Here is a 27,620-nt window from a genome sequence, read left to right on the forward strand (position 1 = left end):
ACACACACACACACACACACACACACACACACACACACACACACACACACACACACACACAGATGAAGCTTCAGTGTTTATGAGCGCTCTCATTATCTCTGAGTGCTCTGCTGTCTGTCCGTCTCTCTGTCATTCAGGATAAACAGGATTCACCCGTTTCTCTGTCCGAAAGGCATTAAATCAGTTTTACAGCTGCATACACACGTACGTTTGTGTAAATGAGGACATTTCCGAGACTTCTATTGACATTGAAAACAATCTGGTGTACTTTGAAATAACCGTCACTCAGAAAATGCTAGTAGATTTTGCTAGTAATTATAAATAAATGGCAAATAACACTGAGTTTTAAGGCTGCATTAAAGCGGGCATAAGGGCTTGACAGCAGATACTGGGCTAACATTTTTTATTGTACCAATCTCTGCTAATGTGTTCTAAATGGTTGCTAGGGTGTTACTAGGCCGTTGCTTTGTTTTTCTGTATGGCAGGCACCCTAGCAATGCCCTAGGAACTGGCAAGAAAACCCAATTCTCGGTGGCCAATGAACCACAACATGACGTTGTGTTCCACATGCAAATTTCAAAGAGCCATAAAAAAGATTGATACAGAAGATTTCATTAGAGCAGCAGCCCTGGTCTGAAGCACTTATGTCCGCTTTAACACACCTTTAAAAGAAACGGAGGAAAGTCAGCAGGAAATAGGGCAATGTATTATGTAATATCCCAAGTTCAAGGGTCCATAATAAAAATAAGTACAGTTAAAAACTGCCCAAAATTTGGATTTCATTAGAGAAGTAGTCCTAGTATGAAACCCTAATTTCTGTTTTAATACACCTTCAAAGGAGGCCAAGAATAAAAGGTGTGAATTGGGCTGATGGTGCAATAAGGACTTCTGTGTATTGTCCAATATACCAAGTTCAAGGGTCCATAAAAAAAGAATGGTTCAATAAAAACTGCCCAGGTTTTTTCAAAATTTGGATTTCTTTAGAGCAGTAGTCCTAGTATGAAGCCCTTTTGTCTGTTTTAACACACCTTCAAAGATGATGGAGAATAACTGATGTGAATTGGGCTGATGGTGCAATAAGCGATTCTGTGTATTGTCCAATAAGCCAAGTACAATGTTTAATAAAAAAAGATTGTTATAGTAAAACTGTTCAAAATTTGGATGTTATTAGAGCAGTAGACCTAGTATGAAGCCCTTATGTTTGTTTTAACACACCCTCAAAAGAGGTGGAGAATAACAGGTGCGAATTGGGCTAATGGTGCAATAAGCACTTTTGTGTATTGTCTAATATACCAAGTTCAAGGGTCTATAAAAAAGAATGGTAGAGTAAAAACTGTTCAAAATTTGGAACTTATTGGAGCAGTAGCTCTAGTATAAATCCCTAATGTTTGTTTTAACACATCCTTAAAGAAGGCAGAGATTAACTAACATAAAATAGGCTCATGGTGCAATAAGGGGCTCTGTGCATAGTCCAATATGCCAAGTTCAAGGGTCTATAAAAACATTGATGTTGTAAAAGCTGCCCAAAATTTGGATTTCATTAGAGCAGTAGCCCTAGTATGAAGCACTTCTGTCTGATTTCACACGCTCAGAAGAGGTGGAAAATGGTCTGATGGTGCAATAAGCTCTTCTGTGTATTGTCTAATATACCAAGTTCAAGGATCCATAAAAAAAGATTGGTAAAGTAAAAACTGCCCAGATTTTGGGTTTCTTTAGAGCAGCAGTTCTTGTATGAAGCACTTTTAGCCACTTTAAAGAACCCTCACAGGAGACGGAGAATAATAGGTGCGAATTGGGCTGATGGTGCAATAAGCGCTTCTGTGTCTAATATGCCAAGTTCAAGGGTACATAAAAAAAAGAATGGTAGAGTAAAAACTATTCAAAATTTGGAACTTATTGGAGCAGTAGCAGTTGTTGCATTATATGCCAATGGTGACAGTTTTCGATCCCCCTCCCACCACCCAATGTTTGCATGCATGTAACTCAAGAAGTATACGAGATATCTTAACATCCTTTGAGATGTTGGTTCTTGAACTTTTCTTTTGGTATTTCCATTTTTAAGGCCCTATGTGGTTAAATTCCAGAGTTATGGGGATCTCATTATGATCGTATTAAATGACAACTGAGTCAATTTGATCTTGAACTCTATTATGTATTGAAATGAACATTTGTGCATGTCAGTGTCACAGGTGGACGAGCTCCCAGATGAGTCTCATCTCAAGGTTTGTTGTGTTTCTAAGACTCTGAAACACGCTGTATTGTGACGACACTGACCTAACTCTCGTCAGTGTCTCCGGCAGCAGTTACACAGAATCCATCAGGACACACTGGATGTGACTCCACATTATGACACGCTCATGAAGTCCAGCTGAACACCAGCTCAAAATCCCATTAGAAACACAATTACTGCATGGAAACGGCAGTCAGAGTGAGTGATTTTTATACGAGGATGATTTAAATTACAGAGCAGCACGGAAAAATTAATTTCCTACTCAGTATTTTTGTCTTGTTTTCCAGTACAAACATTTAAACATTTAGAAATCAAGATTTACTGAAGAAGAAAAATTATTTATTTTCTAAAAAAAATTATCAAATTTAAATGAGCTTACGCTTAAAGTGAGAAAAAAAATATCAGTCAGTCAAACTTAATTCAAAGGGTAAAACAAGATTATTTTCTGACCCCATTGGCAGATATTTGTTCCTGTTTTAAGCAGTTTTTCCCTCTCAGCAGATGAAATGCATTGTTGGTAAATTAACATCAGCTCTGGATAAAATGAATCATGTTAATATAATCTTGCTGACAAACGTCAATATCTTTCTGTGCGTTTGATGTTTAAAGGTCTGATCTCACATGCAGGACAGAATCAAACCTCAGACGGTGTTTCTGTCTGTCTTTAGGCGGCTGGTGTTTTGTGATGGATTCTGCTGCTGAACATCATTATCTGAGCTGTGGCCGCTGGGAGCTTTAAACACACACACACACACACACACACACACACACACACACACACACACACACACACACACACACACACACACACACACACACACACACACACACACACACACACACACACACACACACACAGGCTGATGGCCTGGATACGCTTCAGTCTCACAGGACGTCAGGTGAAATTCTCCTCAGACAGATCTCCCAGAATGCTCTCTGCCCGTGTGTGTGTGTGTGTGTGTGTGTGTGTGTGTGTGTGCGTGCAGTGCCGATGGGAATAAAAATGCTACAGTAAATCATTTAACAGTAAGTTCCTGTATAATATACACAGACAAATAGATCTAGCCTTACATTTCATGTTATTTTACAGTAAAATTTTATAGTTATCTTTTAATTTACATAGAAAGCCATACTTTATTTTTCTGACCCCATTTGCATTTTTTTTTCTTGCTTTAAGCACAAACTCACTTCATTCTGAAATTTTCCTTCAGTCATTTCTCTTCCAGTAAATGTATCTTGATTTATGAATGTTTAGATATTTGTGCTGGAAAACAAGACAGAAACACTGAGGAAGAACAGAGTTTTTTTGCAGTTTAAAAAAGATATTTGCTGGAATAAACACTTTTACTAAGTTTCAGTGATTGCTTCACTTTCATCTCATAAATATAAATTAGAATGTCATAATTTTGAACTTTTATATCATAATTACGATTTACAAAAAAAAAAAAAAAAAAGATTTGTTTCTTATGTTGCAGAAACAGGCTTCCACAGAAACAGCACTTTAAATCGGGTGTAATGTGAGTATTAAGTGTTTATTTTTACATATATAATATGTATTATGTAAATATTTTTTTTAATAATTTCAATCAAGCATTATGAATACAGAAATAAAATTAAAATTGAGGTTCGTCTTGAGGCAGCTGCTCTAGAATGTCTCAAACTCACTGACATGAAGGAAACACGGTCTCGATGCTTTAGCTGGATCTTCATGTCTGTGGGCTTTACATGACACACACACACACACACACACACACACACACACACACACACACACACACACAGACACACACACAGACACACACACAGACACACACACACACACACACTCACACACTCACACACACACACGCAGAAAACATGTGTAAAACGTCAGACATCCGATTCAAAACCACTGAGGTTAAAGAAACAACACACTCTTCAGTCATAAAAACGAGCTGAACATCATTTCAGAAAGGAAATGACATCATGTCCAGGGTGTGTCAGAAGGAGCTCTCCATCTCCACGTCGGCACACTTGAGTCCATTGGCGTCCAGCACGTCCTGCATCTCTCGCTCGTCAGTCTGATCCGGGACTCTGTTGATCTTGGCGAAACTCTGGCTGATCTCCACAAAGGTCTTGTTTTTGGTCTCCGGCAGAACGACGAGCAGGTAAACGGCACCGGTGGCACAAACCACCACGAACAGCAGGAAGGCAAACGTCTGCAGCGCCTCCTACAGGAGCACAAACACACACACACGTATTTTTACTGGAAAACAACATGAAAGTACTGAGGAAGAATATATATATATTTTTTTGCTGGAATAAACACTTATACTACTCCCTAAAAGTACAGTTTTTGTGAAGAAAAGTACATACTTTTGAGTGTGTAGCAGACAGTAGACAAGCTTTGGGACAAACTACTTCATCTTTAATGGGTCACTGTTTAAACGTGTTTATAATCAAATCCTCATCCAACGTGCAAAGGATTGTGGGCAATATTATTCGTTAGAGTGTGTGCAGATCTGCACTTCAGATTCTAACGGAAGATCGTTTGGACTACTCATTTCAACATACTACGATTTGGGACACACTAATTCTAATTTTCGAACACTATGTAGGACGGATAGTCTGTGAATTGGGACGCAGCATGAGTCTCACCTGTATGAAGGGGAACAGGAGTCCCACAGCGAAGTTCGAGAGCCAGTTGATGGTGCCGGCGATCATGAACGCCGCCGGACGATACGACTGCTCAAACAGCTCCCCCGTCAACACGAACGGGACACCACCTAACACACCAGAACATCCATCAACACACGAACACGAGGAGAACTGTCTCCTCTCACCTACGACAAAACTGAGTAAATTCCTTCGAACACTCAGGCCTTTGCCTGACCATCAGACATTTCACCTTCAACAAGTATTTTCATTAACACCTTTTGAGAATCGCTTTTGAACTCTCAGTTTGAACAAAAATTACCAACATTTAAATCTCTTAATTGAACGAAACCAAATCAAACAAAACTGAAGGACATTCAAATTTCTTAATCGAACAAAACCGACCCACAATTAAATCTCTTAATGAAACAAAACGGACATTTAGATCTCTTAACGGAACAAAACCAAATCGAACAAAACTGACCGACATTTAAATCTCTTAATCAAACAAAACTGACTGACAATTGAATCTCTTAACGGAACAAATGTTTTTCCAGTAACGTTAATAGAACGTTCATTCTAAGTTATCTGGTCTTTAATAATGTTCTTAAAGCGTTAGCACAAAAACATTTTTTATACATCGTTCATGGAATATTTTTTCTGAAACATTTTAGTTGGATATTCGTCTAATGTTTTTTAAATGTTATTACTTGTTTCAGAACATTCAACATTCAAAAAGTAACGTTCCCATAATGTTTGTAAAATTATAAAATGGAATGTTCACTTAATGTTTCTACTAACCCAAGCAAAAAAAAAAAAAAAAAAACATTTAAAAAACTGAGAACACTCATTCATAAGTTCATGTTTCCATAAGTTAATGAAAATGTTATAAAACGTTTTTTAGAGCGTAGTTTTGTTAGCTGGAAATGAATGAACAAATTAACAAATGAATAACGGAACAAACAAATGAATGAAGAGGAACATCGACAGATCTGCTGCTTTAACACCGAAACACACACACAATGAATCAGTGTAATGGAGGAATGAGAAGATCAGCCGTCTGTCTGTGTCCTCACAGCTCGTGTCCTGAGGATTTGACACGGATTGAGCGGCACATCTATTTTTAAACATTTGCTTTAATGTTTTTTTGGACAGCAGGAAACATTTGAGTTCCAGCACATCTGGATCAGTCCCTTAATAACACAAACTACCATGGCCATAATCTGCACACACACACACACACACACACACACACTCTCTCTCACTCACACTCACACACACACACACACACTATCTCTCTCTCTCTCACTCACACACACACACACACACACACACACACACACACACACACTATCTCTCTCTCTCTCACACACACACACACACACACGGGTCACTGCATCATTACATAAACGGCAGCGAGTCAGTGATGTCAGCGCGCGGATGAAGCACCTGCACACACTCTCCTCTTCACCCCGAGGGAAGAAGCGTCACGTCACCTCCAGCTCAGACACACAATGAATCCCAGAATCCCACACTGAGACACACAGACGTCAGTACGAAGGAACGTGATCGTGTCTGAACAGGGAAACTGCGACGGACGGACGACTAGAACTGACGCTTCAGAAGAATATGAAGGAATCAATTTAATAATTCAAACGTGAGCAGGGAAATTAATCACTTTCTTACTGTTCAGTGACAGGCTGCTAATATCGAGCCGAAAGCTGATTGGTTGCTCTCATCAGTGATGATATCAATTTAAAATGTGCACCTAAAAATGATTTTTAATTTATTATTTTATTTAACTACATTTTAAAGCATAAATTACATAAAAAGAATTAAATGTCTATTATTTTTTCATTTTAAAATGGCTTATTAATATATTATTTTATTTAAAACAGTTTTAAATGTCAAATAATTTTTCAATTTAAAAAGACATTAATTTTTATAATTTTATTTAACAACATTTTAGAATGTGAATTAAGTAAACAATTTTAATTATCTATTTATTTTTCAATAATAATGACTTTATTTATTATTATTTAACATCATTAACATTATTTAACTACATTTTAACTGTAATTTAATTTATCTATTAATTTGCCCATTTAAAAATTTGTATTATTTATTTTATTATTATTTATTTCCATTGTTATGTTTAAATTATTAAAATGAAAACTTGTTCTTAGTTTGAACTCTTAGGTGTCACTGCTGATCCTTCAAATGTCCATCATTATTCTCTCTCTCAGACGTGTGTGTGTGTGTGCATGTGTGTGTGTGTGTGTGTGTGTGTGTGTGTGTGCGTGCTTGTTTTCATGATTTATGAGGACACAAATGTGTATAATGACATGGGTATTACACTGGTATTACGACGTAAACATGAAATATGAGGACATTTCATGAGTCCTCATATTTAAAATAGCTTTAAAAACATACAAACAATGTTTTATTAAAAATGCAGACAGTTTCCTGTGATGGGTAGAGTTAGGGGTAGTGTAGGGGGAGAGAATGTACAGTTTGTATAAAAACCATTACGCCTGTGGAGAGTCCTCACTAAGATAGCAAAACAAACCTGTGTGTGTGTGTGTGTGTGTCTCTCACATTAATATTTATTCCTGCCGCCCAGTCAGGAGACAGTGATGCAAATGAGATGCAAACCATCTGCTGGAAACAGCCACAGTTTCTCGATTCATATTCATATGACTGTTCACTTCATTTCATACTGTATATTAAAGCAGTCTTTCAGAGATTCAGCGACATCACGTCCTTCTGAAGGTCGGCGGACGTACAACACATCTTATTCAGAACATCTGCTTTATATTCTTAAGACTATTTTTCTAAAAACTGCAGTGATGAGAACCGAGAGAGGGCTCTGACCTCTGACCTCTGACTGACCGCACAATCATCACCATACTAATGAAAACTAACTTGAACACACACACGCACACACACACACACACACACACGTCTGTACCTGGACCGGAGCAGAAGGAAGCGATCAGAAGCAGAATGGAGGTGAAGCTGAGATACGGCATCCATGAGAACGTGTCCTGCACACACACACACACACAGGCTTGAGTTCAGTATATGTGTGTGTTTAGTGTGTGTTTAATGTGTATCTGATTGTTATTTACCTGAAAATGCAGGAAAACCGTGAGCAGACTGAAGAAAACAGCCATCGCTGAAAATCCAAAGATCAGTAACGGCCTCCGACCGATTTTCTCAATCACTAAACCCTGAAACAGACATTTCATTTCATGTTAATGAACAGTCACTTCTATTACCGTTATGGGCTCCAATCATATTCGCAAGTATCACATCGAGTGTCACTGATTATGAATAAATGACATGAATTAAATAAACATTTTTAATTTTATTTTTCTATTTAAAAATTACTTAAAATTAATCCACTGATCTTTAGTGATCCATTCACTAAAGATCAGTGAAATATTTCTCGTCATGTGACATGTCTGATCAGAGAGCATCATGGGACGGCGGCGAGCGCAGCTGGACGTCACTCACTATCACACATCAACAGGCTGCCGGAGCTCTTTCTCATCACGTCCATTGTGCTGCTGCTGCTCTTTATGCACAATTCCCATGATGCTCTCTGATTTAGTGTCCTGCTCTAACAGGGCAGATCAGCCTTTGATTTCCTGAGAGGGAAACACACCAGACGCTCCCCCTTTTCCCTAATCTCATTACAAACCTCTGAAACACAAACTTACTCAGATATGAGACTAATTCAGATTCAGCTGTGAAGCAGCTCTACAGAAGACAATAGAGTCATTATTCAGATCAGTTCAGTTCAATAACTGCTCGACTGCATCTGTCCTCATTCACTGTCACTGTTTTCATCGCACTCACCGATATGATGGCGGCCAGCGTCTCGATGCCGCCCGTGCTGAGCGTGATGTAGGGAATCAGCGCCTTCTCGAATCCGGCCTCCTGGAAGATCCCGTTGGTGTAATACCAGATCTACAGAATCAAGAGCATCATGAGCTTCAAACACACGTGTGTGTGTGTGTGTGTGTGTGTGTGTGTGTGATAAAGCTGTGATGAGGGTCATTGTACAGCTGTCAGGTAGTAGAAAACTTAGTAAATTTACTATTAATGTTAATATGATCTTGATTCTGGATGGGTGAATAACAACCTTCATCCTCACGGCTGCATCAGTAATTCGTATGACAGAGATCGAAAACATTCCTGGCATGAAGTTATTTTTAGTTTTCCTAGTTAATCACTGTGTCATACCTCCATTTCATATACACTGCTGTTCAAAGGTTTGTGATAACTATTTTTATTTTTAAGAAATCTATATTTTTATTCAGCAAGGACACATTAAATTGATAAAAAGTGACAGTAAAAAGATTTATAATGTTACAAAAGATTTCTATTTCAACTTTATATTCATCCAAAAAATGTATGACGTGTCCACAAAAACATAAAGCAGCCAGACTCTATATATATCGCAGAGGTTTAAGAGGGTGATGTATGTGAATGACCCGTGCAGTGTTTGCAGTGATGTTCTTATGCTGAACTGACGGCGTTTAGTCCGCAGAGCTGATAGCAGCTCATGACCACGATCACGGTGATCAGCTGCCAGCGGAGCGAACGCTTCCGGAACAACTCGAGCACGGACGCCGTCCGCTGCGTGTTCTGAGCGCGACTCTCAGCGTGAACCTCGTCCAGCTCACGGCTCACATCTGTACGGCCCAGAAACGCCTGGAACGCTGCGACACACACAGAGGATTCATGAGGGAAAACTGAACTGAGGGTTTAAAACAAAGACAGATTACTACATTTAAAGAAGCAATCATTCAGATTACGATCACTGACATACTGCAGCACTGACATGAACTGATCTGTTACACACACGCCCTTAGAGGAGTTGAGCTTTTGATTTGTGTTGTGATGATGTGGCAATCATGTGATGTGATGTGATGATATGATGTTGAGATGATGAGGCAATGATGATGTGATGTGACGATAATGTGATAGTGTGATGTGATGATGATGTGATTTTGTGATGATTAAGCGATCATGTGATGTGTTAGTACGATGTGATGATGTTGAGATGTGATGATATGATGATGTGCTCAGCCTCATTCTGTCAGTCTGAACACACTTGATCACATCATGGACAAAGAAAACCACAATAACTAGAACAAAGCAGAAGAAAGTTTGATCTCAGACTGTTTTAAGAGTCCAAACCTCCTCAAACTGACCTTGATGATGAGTTATAAAAGAATAAATGAGCTTAATGAGCTCATTTTTTTACCTTTTTCTGCTCCCACCTCATCCCGGCGTTCCATCAGTAGAAATCTCGGACTCTCAGGTAGAAACGGCAGAACACACAGCTGCAGCAGGGCAGGAAATGCCAAGAAAGCAAACAGGAAGTTCCATCTGTTCTCCTGCAAAAACACAGCAGAGCAGAGGAGACGTTCAGAGAGATGTGTCTGAGGTTCAGTCACACACAGGTGATATGACCGGAGGATGAAGGTCGACCGATTTGACCAATAACTCCAGAAGTTTTAAGAGCGACATGTTCTTAGGAAAAAAAGATTACAGTAATGCATTCAAGGATTTTTAAACTATCATTATATTTTCTCTATTTTGGACCATTCTCTGTAAACCCTAGAGATGGTTGTGTATGAAAATCCCAGTAGATCAGCAGTTTCTGAAATACTCAGACCAGCCCGTCTGACACCAACACCATGCCACGCTCTACATGCTTCAATGCATTGAGTTGCTGCCATGTGATTGGCTGATTAGAAATTTGCGTTAACGAGCTGTTGAAAAGGTGTACCTAATAAAGTGGCCATTGATAAAGTTCCGTTTTAATGTATATGATTAAAAATACCTTCAACAATTTTCCCTTCAATCCACCAAATGAAAGGAGAAATACATGATAAATGTATTGATTATAAATAATGTACAAGGTGTAATTTCCTTAACCTTTGCAGGGCTACAATTCACACTTTTAAAATGAGGCTTCCTCATTAATCCAGGTTTTCCAATGTGTGAATCCTGGTTGTTGAGGTTGTGAATAAAATAAGAAAGATCTTGATTTGTAGTAGTTTTAGCTTATTTTTATGCTTGTGGAAGAGAACAAACCCTTCAGACAGACAGAACGCTTCAGACGTCATCCACTCCAGCATCATCTGATGATCGCGTCACACCGCTGGCGGCCACAGACGTCTTCAGGTCAGACGGTGGCAGACGGTCACTGCTGCGTTTGACACCGCAGATCACGACATGCTTTTGGACATGCTGGACAATCATGTGGACGGACAAGAGCCGGATTCAGATCACGACCCCAACAGAACAGCTGTCCGATCGCACACGACACGGAGCTCCAGACTCCCTCTAAACCAGCCGTTCTCAGACAGTCGAGAAGACTTCAGATGATTCAAATCAAAACAAGCTTTAAAATCAGTTAAAACTACTACAAATCAAGATCTTATGGGGACATATATATATATATATATTTAAAGTGTGATTTCTAGACCTGTAAAAGTCACGGAAAGCATGGATTATTCCAAACTTTTGACCGCTGGTGTATATCAGACACACACGCGTCTGTAGACTCACCTGTCCGAATATCTCAGGCAGTCCGAGCACCTGCCCGATGAAAACACCCAGACAGATGAAGATGGCGTGAAACTGACCGATGGAGCCCCGGACCTGCCGAGGAGAGATCTCACCCAGATACATGGGCAACACGCTGAGAGACACACCTGACACACACACACACACACACACACATATATTACATACATAAACTTTTATGTTAGATGCAATTAATCCATTTGACAGCACTAATTTATTTATATACAACATATAATAAAGAAATCTCGTGAGTTGTTTCACTGTGATTGCCTGATTATTTGAGACTTTCTTTTGGAGCCAATCAGGACTGACCTGAATCCATGCCGATGATAAACCGACCAATGATGAGCATCTCAAAGGATCCGGCCGTCTCTCCCAGAGCCAATAGGAGCGCAGCGATCAGAGCCAGAGCATTATTGGCCAGAAGAGTTCCTTTCCTACAGACACACAGAGAGATACTGCTACTGAATAAAAATAATCACATGATGTTTAACAGTAACAATAAAAAACGATGATTATGAACAAATAAATGCAGTCAGAGCCCTGAAATCTCTTTATGAACAACAAAACTATTGTAATATTTCAGGAGAATCTCCAACCCTGAAGAACATCTGAAACTGTCTGACAGACTTTACTAAGTAAAGTCACGCTTTACAGACGCAGCCCTTTCACCTGCTGGATGGAAAAATCCCTACAGACTGGAGAGGAAAAAACACTTAGCAACCACATAGCAACAGAATCACCCAGAGCACACACACACACACACACACACACACACACACACACACACACACACACACACACAGAACTAGCAGTGGATTTGACAGTCTCTGTCTCTGTTGCTAACGCCGCCGCTGTGTTGTTGTTGTTGTTGTTGTTTACGCGTCAGTGTTCAGGCATCAGCCAATGAAACGGCTTCCCGCTCTGCAGCTGCAGACATCAGGTGTTCCTGCAGACGTCTGATGCGGCCTGACAGCGACTGACCGCTCGTCTGCTCTCAGCTGTCACCACCGCGCTCCGCCCGCACCGATGAAGAGCATCGCAAACATGGAGAAGAATCGTACAATAATAGATTTTATTAGTTTAGCTGCATGTCACGTGACAATTAACTGACGACAGAGACCCGTGAACATGCGAATGTGTTGTTAAATTATTGAAATATTCACTTAAAATCTCAGAATGACTTCAAGGAAATATTTGAGCTCAAAGCGGTTCAGCTGACAGAAACACTTGAGAATCGTTGGACTTTCATTCTGTGGTTTTCTGTTAAAGAGAAACTGATAAAATCCAGCAGGACTGTTTGTTTATCTGTGAATGACAGTCAGATCTGATCTGATCACACACTCTCCAGCGGCTCCCACAGTTAATCAGCCGTGTGTGTGTGTGTGTGTGTGTGTGTGTGTGTGTGTTCGGTCCTTCTGTGATTGGCCGGTTTTCAGTGGCTCTGGTCAGTCGGTGACCTACAGACGCGTGTGTCCGTCACTGTCAGCAGATCCACTGATCCGGGTGCTCGGGTTCAGCCGCGGCGCTCCTGCTGTTAACTCTAGAAGATCCGGAATATCTCGCAGCTTTGGATTTAAACACGGACTAAAAACATTCCGCAGGGATTTTGCTCCATGCTGAGTAAATAACAGCATACAGATCCAGCTGCTATTTTAGACACACGCTGTTCCACTTCTGCCCAACGCTGCCGTCATGTGTGTGTGTGTGTGTGTGAGAGAGAATGTGTGTGTGTGTGTGTGTGTGTATGTGAGAGTGTGTGTGTGTATTTTAGTGTATTTTATTACTGTAATTTTCATTGTTTACTTGATTAACAGTAACGAAACAGTTAAAATGTTGTGGGTGGTTGTCGGGGCGTTACTATGATGACACTAGGGTGTTGTGGGTGGTTGTCGGGGCATTACTATGATGACGCTAGAGTGTTGTGGGTGGTTGTCGGGGCGTTACTATGATGACGCTAGAGTGTTGTGGGTAGTTGTCGGGGCGTTACTATGATGACGCTAGAGTGTTGTGGGTGGTTGTCGGGGCGTTACTATGATGACACTAGGGTGTTGTGGGTGGTTGTCGGGGCGTTACTATGATGACGCTAGGGTGTTGTGGGTGGTTGTCGGGGCGTTACTATGATGACACTAGGGTGTTGTGGGTGGTGTCGGGGCGTTACTATGATGACACTAGGGTGTTGTGGGTGGTTGTCGGGGCGTTACTATGATGACACTAGGGTGTTGTGGGTGGTTGTCGGGGCGTTACTATGATGACACTAGGGTGTTGTGGGTGGTTGTCGGGGCGTTACTATGATGACACTAGGGTGTTGTGGGTGGTTGTCGGGGCGTTACTATGATGACACTAGGGTGTTGTGGGTGGTTGTCGGGGCGTTACTATGATGACACTAGGGTGTTGTGGGTGGTTGTCGGGGCGTTACTATGATGACGCTAGGGTGTTGTGGGTGGTTGTCGGGGCGTTACTATGATGACGCTAGAGTGTTGTGGGTGGTTGTCGGGGCGTTACTATGATGACACTAGGGTGTTGTGGGTGGTTGTCGGGGCGTTACTATGATGACGCTAGGGTGTTGTGGGTGGTTGTCGGGGCGTTACTATGATGACACTAGGGTGTTGTGGGTGGTTGTCGGGGCGTTACTATGATGACGCTAGGGTGTTGTGGGTGGTTGTCGGGGCGTTACTATGATGACGCTAGGGTGTTGTGGGTGGTTGTCGGGGCGTTACTATGATGACACTAGGGTGTTCTAGGGGTTTCCTCCTGTCTGGTGTGAGTCTCAGTGATCTTCTGCTCTCAGGATTTCTGGTGAAAATGAAGCATCTGATCATCTAGTAAAGCAGCAGGTCAGTCTCCTCAACATCACATGATCTGAGGAATCATTCTCAAACGCTGCACACACTTCAACACTCAGCGAGGTTTGATCACTAGCACTAGTGAGGATTGAGTTAAAACATAAACTCTTGCCTCGTTCAAAAGGAAAGCAAACAGTGATGCTTGTCCATAAATCAAATAATCCCAGAATCCACTGCAGATTCATCTCAGTGTCAGACGAGGTTCAGGTCGTGACTGACGGGTCAAAACGCTCAATAAACATCCAATAGATTCTCTGTAGACAGACTCCGGCTCGCACACATTAAACACACGTGTGAAGAGTCACGTGTCGTTTAAAGAAGAATTTCCTCCTCCAGCGGTTCAGAAGGGAAACAGAGGTGTTACACAGCGGTTACGGTGATGGATCGACCCAGAGCTTACAGGTTCAGATCAATCAATGAACAGAAGCGCATCTTCTGAACCCCAGACTGACGCTCATTCCAGAGGGATTTGTGAAGGGAAGAGCAGCTTTAGATAAATTATTATTCACCTCCTCGAACACACAGGCTCTTCAGCTAAAGGTTCAGCCAAAAATGGAAAAAGAAGTCTCCTGTCTAGAGAGAGAGAGAGAGAGAGAGATAATGCTGTAGATGTGGAGTGAGTGACAGTGATCATCAGGACTCGTCGCTGCTCCAGCTGATATTCTGTCCAGATGCAGATGAGGATTTTCCCCTGGGAAATAATGTGTGTTTAAACAGCTCCATCCAGAGGACATCTTCCTGTTAAACGCCCTTCAGAGAGAGTGTGTGTGTGTGTGTGTGTGTGTGTCGCCTCCCAATGGAGCGTGACCGGGGATCTGATGAGCCCAGCATAATGTGTGTGTGTGTGTGTGTGTGTCTTCAGCGCCACAGCAAGTTTTTGCTTTAGTTTTGCTTTAGTGTGATCATATTTAAACTGGAGAAGCTCAATTATGCTCCATGTAACATAATTGATTAATTGCATATGTAATGGTTAACTGAAACGACCGTCTTGGACGCATCTTTTCGCTGCAGTGCATTCTGTCACTGTCTGATCCGGATGCATGTGATGCTGCTTTAGATTCTGGTCCAGTTGAAGTGTCTTATAAGTGCACCGATGATGGACAAACCATAACCAACCTCCCTACACAACCTCAACATCAAACACAACATGGAATCACTCATTACCATATTTACATATCATTGCATACATTTACATAATTGGTCTGAGAGCACAGAAGAGGTCTGACTGTCAATCAAAACCAAACATAAATTAAGAGAGAAAACACTGTGAGTCTGATTGTCTGTCTGTGCCTTGAATTTTTTTGCAGTAAATCCACAAGGTGGCGACAGGCTGTAGTTTCACAGTTGCAAAAGAAAAGGAACAAAGTCAACAAACTACTGGAGACGCTACAACAACAGATGCCCTCGTCTGTGTGCGAGACGGATCAGAGATTCATGCAATTCTATTTTAAACAACATTTCTGGAGAGAAATAACACAGACACTGACAAGGATGAAACTTCCTAGTGTGCATGTACACATACACTAAATGCTCAAAACTGATGTATATTTTGGGCTTGAGTCTCACCTGCCCAAGGCTTTGATGAGGAACGAGACCGTCAGCGCCCCCACCAGGCCACCGATGGCAAAGATGGACACAGTGATGGACCACAGCAGAGTGACCGTCTCGTCTCCAATGGGCTCATTATAGCGATCGATCCACGTCTTATTGTAGAAGGTCTTTATGTACTGCAGAGAGAGAGACAGATGGATCAATGTGACCTCTGGGTACACGACACACACATGACCTTTGACATGCTACACGCGTCTCAGCACTCGATACAGAGTGTCCTGTCAAACTAATGAGACACTGACCAACAGACATACAGACAGATAGATAGATAGATAGATATATAGATAGACAGGGGGTCGTGAGATCTGATTGGCTGAGGTTTGTAGACACTGATTCAGTTGAAGTTCAAAGTAAACGTGTGTCAAATCAAACGCAGCAGGAACTCTCTGAACTCAAACACGCCGCAGGGACTCACTGCTAACAGACTTTAACTAGGTTACATAAAACAGGGATTGAATTTCATCATAATCACGTGTGTGTGTGAGGTTGATTTAGTCTCTGTCTGTTAATCTGCTGCTGATTAACTCTGTAATGTAATGAGAGGTCAGAGCTGGACTTACACTGGCCGGAGCGTTGACCACAGACAGGTTATATCCGTACAGGAAGGACGATCCTACGGATCCAAAGAACGCGGCACTGATCAAACGCGCTGTCAGACGCTGAGGGGAAGAGAAAACACACGTTAGTCTCACACACACACACACACACACACACACACAAACACACACACACACACACACACACAAACACACACACACACACACACACACACACAATGGAGGTATTTTCATGCCTGATTTCACAGTGTTGTTTTTAGTCGCGTGTGGTCAGTGTGTCTGCGCCGTGATCTCCGGAGATCATGAGCGGATCACCACACACTGCTGACGAGCGTGTCATCAAAGCAGGTCACATGATCCCCGGAGTACCTGTCCGCCCTCTCTGACAGCCGCAGGTCACGTGTTGATAATGCGGATCATCTCACACGTTATACAGCCGCAGTGAATCTCCACGTCCATCTGGGACACACGAGGATTTAACGGATCCGTGCATCAGCCGCTTCTGCATTAGTCTAATTTAATGTTTATATGAATATTCATACTTCATCATAACCGAGTTAACAGCCTCTCTGGATCACCCCGCTGATTCAATCATTCTGTCAACGAACACTAAATTGATTGGTGACTAATGAGCCGATTAGTGATGACCTTGTTGAAATGTGGTTGAAATAATGTTGCTTTAATGTTGAAGTAACATCATAGTATCAACATAGATAGATAGATAGATATGATGGTACTGCAAAACAAGTGTGTGTGTGTGTGTGTTTCTGCTGAGCTGTGTGAGAACAGAAGGATGAGGGACTGATCATGTACATTATATATTTAGTGTTTCAGGAACCGCAGGAAAGTGTGTCAAGGTCGATGGGACACAATGTAAATCAAACCACAGAAACCACACACACACACACACACACACACACACACACACACACACACACCTGTTTAGGTGGGGCTTTGATGTCACTGCTGTCTGTATATGACTCTTCCTCCTCTTTGGTCTTTTCCTCCATCTCCCAGAATCAGACCACTGAAAGACACGATTAAACACGCAGAGGTTTATTGGGATCATTAACAGTCCAGACAGAACCATTAGATCGTTTACACATTTCTTGCTGGTTTTGGTTGTAAATGTGTGTAATTCTACAGGATGAAGTTAAATCAGGGAATCATCACATCACAAACACATCAGATTCAGTGACACTTGACAAACACATGGACACACAGTGACCCCTGCTGGAGGACGTCACACGGCACCTGCTGCTAGTATTCATACTAACTCATACTGTACTGTAAGTTATTTACTATATACACTACAGTTCAACAGTTCGGGGTCAGCAAGAATTTATGTTTTACTTTGACATATTTGACAGATCAGATCACAAGGCCAAAGGCCATCATCAGTCCATTCAGTTCTATAGCCTTTTCACATGGTTTCAGCAGAGCTTTACAGAAAGTAATGATGTTATGGCTATAATGCCTTCATATCCCGTTAAGTTATGAAAGCGTTTTTTCTGAATGTTCTCTGAAAGTTCAAAACATCTAGTTTTTTAAAAAAAAGTATTACATTTTTTTCTTGGTTATGCAAATGCAATTTACATATTTCTTGGGCTTTACTTGTTGTGCAACACTGCCTTGGGCAATCTTTTTCAGTTATGTGAACATCATAGTCACACCTAGACAAAAACAGAAGTAGTTTTTCTTGTTTAGACACATTGATACACTCGCACGCAACCAGAAGTTGAAGATGTGTACATACATTACTTATTTGTTATTATATATATTCTTGAAATGCCATAAACAGACATGGACAAAATTGTTGGTACCCTTGGTAAATATGAACAAAAAGCCTGTGAAAATAAATGTGCATCGTTAATCCTTTAGATCTTTTATTTAAAAAATTCACAAAAATCTAACATTTTCATTGAAGTATAAGAAATAAATGCTTTTCTCTTATTCACATTGGACACAATCAATGGTACCCTTAGAAATTCTTATGAGTAAAATATCTCTGAAGTATATTCCCATTCATTTTTACATTTTTAGCACACCAGGGTGATCATGAACATGATATTGTCCAGCCATGACTTCCTGTTCCACAGGAGTATAAACATGAGGAAACACAAAGGCCAAATTCCTGTAATCATTCATCACAATGAGTAAAAACCAAAGAATATAGTTCTGATGTGCAGAAAAAGATTGTTGAGCTTCACAAAATAGAAAGTGGCTGTAAGAAAATAGCTAAAGCGTTGAAAATCCCCATTTCCACCATCAGGGCAATAATTAAGAAGTTCCAATCAACAAGAGGACGTGTGTCTAAATCGTCCTAATACGCGGTGAGGAGGAAAGTTTGAGTGAACAAAGACTCTCCAAGGATCACAGCTGGAGAACTGCAGAGATTAGTTGAGTCTTGGGGTCAAACAGCACCTACATCACCACAAGTTGTTTGGGAGGGTTTCAAGAAAAATCCTCCTCTCTCATCCAGAAACAATCTCCAGCATATTCAGTTGTCGGACACGACTGGAACTTCATCAGGACCGGCTTCTATGGTCAGATGAAACTAAAAAAGAGCTTTTTGGCAGCAAACCCACCAGATGGGTTTGGTGCACACATGGATAAAAAGTACCCCATGTCCACGGTTAAATATACTGCTGGATCTTTAATGTTGTGGGCCTGTTTTTCTGCTGGAGGTCCTGGACATCTTGTTCAGATACATGGCATCATGGATTCTATCAAATACCAACAGATAAAAAATCAAAACCTGACCGCTTCTGCTAGAAATCCAATAATGGGCCGTGGTTGGATCTTCCATCAGGACAATGATCCAAAACAAACTTCAAAACCAACACAAAAATGTGTCACTGAGCACAAAATGAAGCTTCTGCCATGGCTGTCCCAGTCCTGACCTGAACCCTAAAGAAAATGAGTGGAGTGAACTGAAGAGAAGAAGCACCAACATGGAGCTGGAATCTAAAGGATCTGGAGAGATTCTGCATGAAGGAATGATCTCTGATCTCTTGTCAGGTGTTCTCCAAACTCATCAGGCATTATAGGAGAAGACTCAGAGCTGTTATCTTTGCAAAAGGAGGTTACAAAAAGTATTGAATAAAAGGGTGCCAATAATTATGGCCAATGTTTTTTGGAGAAAAACATTTATTTCATAATGAGATTTACCCCTCATTTTAAATTCTTAGACTTCAATGAAAGGTTAGAATTTTGTGTTTTAAAAAAAAAAATTAAAGGATTAACGATGCAGATTTATTTTCACAGTTTTTTTTTGTTGTTGTTCATATTTATCAAGGGTACCAACAATTTTGTCCATGTCTGTATGCTAAGGTTTGACTCTTAAGTAATATGATTGGATGCTCATGACATCCTGGAGATTGTTGTTTGACCTATGCCTATAAATATGACCCTTCTTCCTGAATAAATTGCAGAATGCTTTGTACCACACTTGCTCTGTGTCTGCCTGTCACACATCACAGGGGTTGGAGTGATGACTGAGACTGCAAATAATTACCTGAGAGGTATTCTAACAGCTGGGGGCTCGTCCGGGATATTAAAGGGGTGGTTGATTATGATTTCACTTTTTTAACTTTAGTTAGTGTGTAATGTTGCTGTTTGAGTTACGACACTCAAAGGTCAATGCAAAGGGAGATATTTTCTTTTACAGAAATCGCTGTTTAAGGACTACAACAAACGGCTGGTAGGGACTACAATGAGCTTCATTTACATAAGCCCCGCCCCCGAGAACACACAACAAAGGGTGTGAGGCCATGTTGGGCTGCTTTAGAGAAGAGGAAGAGTTGTTGTAGTAGAGTGTTGTTGCCATGCCGTCATTTTACGCCGGACTGCTTCACAAACGAGAGTCAATTCAACACAAAAGATTAACATGACGCACATGCTAGTGGATGAGTTGAATCAACTCCACAGCAACTACATAAATTTATCCACTAACCATTCAGAAACGTCTAAAAGTTGTAACTTCTTCCTGAATCTCTCCATCAGTGTCGACTCCGGTTTGAACAATGTAAGGCTGAACACCGTTACTGACAATCCTCATTTTGTCTGCGTGAGATTCTCCAGCTTTGTTGTTGTTGAGCGACCGAAGCGTGAGCTGTTAAAGCTCCGCCCTCTTCTGGAAAGGGGGCCAGAAGCAGCAGCTCATTTGCATTTAAAGGGACACACACGTTTTTGCTCACACCCAAATAGGGGCAAATCTGACAAGCTATAATAAATGATCTGTGGGGTATTTTGAGCTGAAACTTCACAGACACATTCTGGAGACGCCAGAGACATATATTATATCTTGTGAAAGGGGCATTATAGGTCACCTTTAATGTTACTTTTGAATGTTCTCTGAAGGATCTGAAACAAGTAGTAACATTTAATAAGTGTTACACAAACGTCCAACTACAATGTTTCAGAAAAATTTTGTATAAACGATGTATAAATAATGTTTTTGTGCAAATGTTTTGAGAACATTATTAAAGACCAGATAACACTGAACAAACGTTCTATTAACGTTACTGGAAAAAACGTTTGTTCATAACTTAGAGAGAACCTTTACAGAACGTTCCCTGCTGGGTTACTACTTTAACATTTCAGTTTTAGGGCTGAGCGATAAAAAATGATTAAATGTATAAATGATCCTCCAAATGATGTTTTGAGCTATTTTGTATTTATTGTGCTGAGAGAAAAGTATTACTGAAAAAACAAAACAAATGTATATCGGATCTTGGTTCTTTTGGTTCTCTGTTTGTTGATTGGATTTTGAGATGTGGGCGTTGCACTCCAAAATGGAAAAAAAAAAGAAATTTTTTTTTTTTATTTAGTATAATTGAAATACTATTATAATTTTTATTTTAAATATTTTAATTCGTTTTTATTTTTGTATTTTCCATTATCATTTCAGTAAACGTTTTAGTAATTTTGTAATGTTTTTGTAATTTTTATTAGTTATTGATTTAAAAAAAGAAAATAAATATGTCTATATAGTTTTTATTAATTTTTATTTCAGTTTTAGTTATTTTAGTACATTAAGTTAAACTAAACGAAAACAAGAAATGTTGTTTTGGCAACTACAGCTAATATGAAATAAGTATTTTTAAAAATATTTTATTTTATTTCAGTTGATGTTTATTTTATTTTAAGTAAAAACATTTTTTATATATATATTTTAGTTAACTATAATAACCCCGAAACCCATAACAGTCATAAATAAATGAATGAATGAACACTAATTTTCTTACATTAATAAAGTCGCACAATCACTGCAGCACACTTCACTTTACTCTACATCCTCCTCACTCCTTTACTTTAAAACAGATTAATAATAGTAAATTTAAAAAACAATTACAAAAAATGTGGCAAGTAACTGAATTAAAATGTGAAATTTTGATGTAAAAAGACTGAAATAGTATTTTCTTGTTAAACATACTTTAATTAATCTTTGTTTTATTTCCATTTTTTACAGTGTTTAATAATCAGAATAATTTGTACTAATCTTTATTGATATGGTCATCTCAACAGTGAGTGTGTCATTAATATTGCATTTTGTTTTACACAAAATGAGCTTGGGAAGATCATCTGTCTGAAAATGTCATCATCTCTCTATAAAAACCAGTAGAAAACGACTCAACGTGTGTGAGAGAGAGCAGGCAAGACTGAGTCATGTCTAACTGAATGATTAACCCATGACACACACACACACACACACACACACACACACACACACACAGTGTTTAATCACAGCACTGGATGCACACAATACAGTGCAGGTCTCTCTTATATGATTTACTGAAGAGCACAAACCTCCTGCTGCTCTGATTGTTGGGATCGAACGGTCCGTGTGGAGGAAGAGCTTCAGCGCTGAGCAGCAGACGGCAGTGAATGAGCCGCGCTCCGATCTCACGTGCTCATAAACAGACCTCTGTGTGAGTGTGTGTGTGTGTGTTTACCTTTCAGGACGAAGTCCAACAAAAGCAGCACCAAACTCACGTTACAGCGTCCCGCTGCGATCTCAGATCAGACTGCTGTACATCTGAGACGGTGTTGTTTTAGGAGCTTTACTGATTCTCCAAACTCAACTGCTCAAGTTCTTGCTGTCTTTCAGATGATCTTCTACACATCCACACACAAATCAAAACCTGCATAATCCTCAGTATCACTGCAAAATAAACCAATAACTTCAGTTGACAACTATGTGTTTCCAGCTTTACCTGCACTGCCATAAATATGTTTTTATTCAGTGTTTCTGTCTTGTTTTCCAGCACAAATATCTAAACATTCTTAAATCAAGATACATTTACTGGAGAAGAGAAATGACTGAAGATATTCAGTCTTGTGTTCATATCAAAATGAAGTGAGTTTGTGCTTATAACAAGAACAAATATCTGTTAATGGAGTCAGAAAAATAAACTTAATTCAAACAGAAACAAGATTATTTTGCTTACCCCATTTTTTTCTGAAAACAAGAAAATTTTTACTTGTCTATAAAACGCTTCTTTATTTAAGAATTTTTAGAGATTTGGACTGGAAACAAGACAAATAAATCTGAGTTAGCTGCCTTCGAATATGCTTTAATCACAACCTCGTGTCAATCACAGAGAATCCCACCGGCAAAAAGAGTAAAACAGTTTATATTGGAGCATGGCAAAGCATTTTACAGTATGATCGGTTCAAGCCCTTCAGATCTGCCCAAAGCATGTTTATTAGTTCGTTGATTACTCAATATGTCATGGGGTTATTATATTTAGAAGTTGTCTGCTGTGTTCATTTCCTCTTTTGTTATATTCAGATATGATTCAGACACACACTAACTTTCGCTCAAGGTTTGGGGACACTTAAAGGGTTAGTTCACCCAAAAATGAAAATAATGTCATTAATTACTCATGTCGTTCCACACCCGTAACACCTTCGTTCATCTTCAGAACACAAATTAAGATATTTTTGATGAAATCCGATGGCTCAGTGAGGCCTGCATAGCCAGCAATGACATTTCCTCTCTCAAGATCCATTAAAGTACTAAAAACATATTTAAATCAGTTCATGTGAGTACAGTGGTTCAATATTAATATTATAAAGCCACGAGAATATTTTTGGTGCGCCAAAATAACGACTTTTATAGTGATGGCCAGTTTCAAAACACTGCCTTATGAAGCTTCAGAGTGTTATGAATCAGCGTGTCGAATCATGATTCGACACACAATCTTCTAAATAAAAGAGCCAATCGCTGACTGGTAAAGTCATGACATCACTGCAGCTGTCGGTTGATTCAGCTGAACACACTTTTTCTTCTTTTTGTTTTTCAGCCGAACACACATGACGGAAGATAAGTTCAGCTCATCTTATGTAATTTCCAAGGATGGTTTATCTGCATGTGAGCGATCCGTTAATTCAGCGGAGGTGAAAGGTCATAACGAGTCCCAGTGGTAAAGGTCTGCTGATAACCTAACGTGACCCGAGAGCTGCGGGCAGTTTGATCTCGCTCACATGACCATATAGTTTTATAGTAAATCTCAGAGATAAAGAGATCGATATTCATCAGTCACATCACTGAAAAACACTTCTATGGATCTTCACAGTAACGCTTCACACACAGGAAGACATCAGTAATTACTCTGCAGTCACGTTAATAAACATGTTCATGTTATTTCTCAGTACATTAACTAATGTTAACACACACAACTTTAGATCTTAATAATATATTAGTAAATGTTGAGATTAACATTAGCTAAGATTAATAAATGCTATAGAAGTATTGCTCATTATTAGTTCATGCTACTGTTAAGAAGTGAAACATTATTATTATTATAAAGTGTTGCTACTGATATATTAGAGTATCATCATCTGTAAAGATATAAGCTCAAATCTCAAGAACGTGTGCATCAAGGTGGAGCGTAACATAGAAAAACACTAAAATTTTGATTAAAATATAATTTTTTTAATCTGTACTTGAATGTTTCTGCTTTTGTTTTTCTTTGTCATTTATAATTGAGTCCTGCTGAGTTTTAGTTATTTTGTAAAATTTGTTTTAAACTTTTTTGCACAATGTGTCACATTAACATTTGTTTTTATCGATAACACATCTATAGTTTCAATAAAACAGAGAGCATAAAATTTGCCTGTTTTGAATAAATAATTTTCTGCAGTAATCTGTAAATTGTCAAGATGTTTTGACATTTTTCATTTACAGATAATGATAGCCAATCACGAGACATTCTCAGTACGGCCAATCACAGTGCGACTTCAGACTGCAGTAGCTTCATGATGAAAAGAGTTATCTGATCATTAGATCACAATGACATGAGAGTATTGAGTTTATTTAGGAGACGCGACTCTAAACCTGCTCTATAAAACACTTCGGTCAGCAGTTATCGTCTCAATAAAACATCTGGACTATAAAACACAATGCTGAACACACATAAAAATGAAAGAACGTTGCGCTAGTGTTCCCATTTAGTTATGAAAACGTTATTTCTGAATGTTCTTTGAAATGTCCAGTTTTAAAAATGTTTTTTTTTTCTTGGTTATATGAACGTTAGGGGAACATTTCATTCTTCAAACACTATGGGAACGTTACTTTTGAATGTTCTCTGAACGTTCTGAAACATTTAAAAAACGTTAGACGAACAATTAACTAGAAAAAAAAAGGTTCCATGAACGATGTATAAATAATGTTTTTGAGTTAACGTTTTGAGAACATTATTAAAGACCAGATAACTCTGAATGAACGTTCTATTAACGTTACTGGAAGAACATTTGTTCATAACTTTGAGAGAACCTTGCCAGAACGTTCCCAGTTAACACTGCTCAGTATATACTGTATTCTGTGTAAATCAAGTACACTGCACTACAACAACACCAGATTACTGCTAATATCCTGTGTGTGTCAAACATTTACTGAAATGAGCCCATAAAACACTGATATGGATGTTTATGACACCAATGTCTACAGAATGAGTGTCCGAGGTCTCTCTTACACACACACACACACTTTTTGGTTTTCATAGTTTGACTTCTGCTGCTGACTCATCAATCTCAGGTTCTTCTTTCACTGTACAGAAACAGCAGTTTTATAGAGCAGAATCAGAAGAAAGCGACTCACCTCACGCCGTCCGTCTGTAACTCTGCTCCGTCTGTCTCTCACATGAGCCTCATTACTGTAATTCACTTCATACTGGTCCTGATCTCCATTCAGAGCTCACACACACTCATCCTTCACACACACACACACACACACACACACACACACACACACACACACACACACACACACAGTCCATGAACAAGAGTTCACAAAACTACAACTCACAAAACAGACCAACAGATCCAAAAGTCTTCAGGGAAAGTCTGGGATGTTTACACAGTTTAAACTTTTAGGATTCTTGGGGGAAAATGTAAACAAAGAAACCTCATGAATAAGACATTTCTATCTTTAGGTGACTACTAAAATGACTGTACTGAAAAAAAAAAAAAAAAAAAAAATATATATATATATATATATATATATATATATATATATATATATATATATATATATATATATATATATATATTATATATATTTTCTTCCTTAGTGTTTCTGTCTTGTTTTCCAGCACAAATATCTAAACATTCTTAAATCAAGATACATTTACTGGAGAAGAGAAATGACTGAAGATATTCAGTCTTGATTAATGAAAAACTGATTAAAATGAAGTGAGTTTCTGTTTAAAACACGAACAGATATCTGCCAATGGAGTCATTTTCATATATTTTTCATAAAATAAGTGTCAAGTAAGAAGTTAAAATAAGTTAAAGTTAAAAAGCACAAAATAATAATTTTTCTTCTCCAGTAAATCTTGATTTAAGAATGTTTGTGCTGAAAACACAGAAACACTGAGGAAGAACATCATATTTTGCAGTGTGACGTCAATCAGTTTAAGATTCAGTTTGGAGCATCTCAAATCATGCTCAGTTTTTCCATTTAGACTTTTAGTAAAATTATTATGCTAAGAATTAATAGTGAAAACGTTCTACTAAAAAATAATAATTAAAAACGGATTGTTCTCAGTGTTTTTGGCGCTGAGGTGTCATGGCGCCCTCTGCTGGTCGGACAGGAGACTCACTGAAATCTCATGAATATTTCTGCTGTAACTTCAGTTGTTTCAGTCCAGCAGTCACTAATGAAGTAAACGAGTCTTACCTCTAAGAATCCTCACAGCTTCGTCATAACGTTTGGTGAAGAGCATCTTGGTCGTTTTTTAGGAACTCTTAGTTTTGAACATGTAAACATGTTTGCTATTTAGTGTTCATCACTCTGTTAGAGACTGCTGGTAGAGTTTAAACAGTTTCTACTGTCAGAGCGCTGATAATTATCATCAATAATCTGTCATGACGCCTGTCAGTTCAGTGTTTCCACGCGACCCTCGCGCGCGCTTCAGTTCCGCTGCAGGTGATTACGCGTCACGCTGACGTCACCCTTTTTACTGGAATAATTAATAATAATAATTTGTGTTAAATAAAATAATTATCGTTTTCACTTCAAATTAAATTTTTCAGACCCCATTGGCAAATTTTTCTTCTTGTTTTAAGCATAAACTCACTCACTTTTGACACATTTTTATTTTAAGTCATTTTGCTTCTCCTGTAAATGTGTCTTGATTAAGAATCTTTAAATATTTGTACTGAAAAAACAGACAACAATACTTTTTTCCCCCTTTTCTTTTCTTTTCTTTTCGCAGCATGTGTGTGTGTGTGTGTGTGTGTGTGTGTGAGAATCAGTTTAAGACACAAACTGGACAGGAGAAAGTGCATAAAAAGTGTTTTATTATCATTATTAATATAATTATGAATCACATCCACCCAGTGAAAAATGAACCAGAGACATCCAGTCAAAACACAGTAAATAAACATCAGGAGAGGGTTAGAAGAGAGCGAATTATTATAGTTATAGTCATAATAATGGCATTTTAATCTTTTAATTATGACTCGTATGGCATAATTTAGAAATTTTATTCATAATTATTAACAGATTTCTGTCTCTCTCTCTTTTTTTATGTTTTATTTTTTTTATTAATGCTTGAACAACAATTACAAAACAGAAAAAATAAATGCTAGGGTTAAAGATACAAAAACATAAAACACAATATC

General features: G+C 39.0%; 1 protein-coding gene across 5 annotated transcripts; it reads right to left on the bottom strand.

Moving 5' to 3' along the window:
• Positions 1-3,743: 3,743 nt before the first annotated feature.
• On the bottom strand, positions 3,744-26,911 carry slc2a9l2 (solute carrier family 2 member 9, like 2). 5 transcript variants are annotated; one of them, XM_051860794.1, is made up of 15 exons: positions 26,674-26,911; positions 25,594-25,704; positions 22,485-22,607; positions 17,426-17,514; positions 16,491-16,589; positions 15,886-16,046; positions 11,786-11,910; positions 11,456-11,601; positions 10,143-10,275; positions 9,407-9,594; positions 8,729-8,839; positions 7,996-8,097; positions 7,836-7,911; positions 4,868-4,995; positions 3,744-4,440 (listed from the first exon to the last, which is right to left on the bottom strand). In XM_051860794.1, exons 4-15 carry the CDS (start codon positions 17,495-17,497, stop codon positions 4,210-4,212), a joined length of 1,572 nt encoding a protein of 523 aa, XP_051716754.1. In that variant the 5' UTR covers positions 17,498-17,514; positions 22,485-22,607; positions 25,594-25,704; positions 26,674-26,911; the 3' UTR covers positions 3,744-4,209. The 5 variants fall into 5 exon arrangements, with proteins under 5 accessions (XP_051716754.1, XP_051716752.1, XP_051716751.1 ...); XM_051860792.1 differs by having other exon boundaries at positions 22,485-22,653; XM_051860791.1 differs by lacking the exon at positions 22,485-22,607.
• Between the last annotated feature and the right edge of the window lie 709 nt (positions 26,912-27,620).

This window comes from Ctenopharyngodon idella, chromosome 14 (genome assembly GCF_019924925.1).
Source record: "Ctenopharyngodon idella isolate HZGC_01 chromosome 14, HZGC01, whole genome shotgun sequence".
NCBI lineage: Eukaryota > Metazoa > Chordata > Actinopteri > Cypriniformes > Xenocyprididae > Ctenopharyngodon > Ctenopharyngodon idella.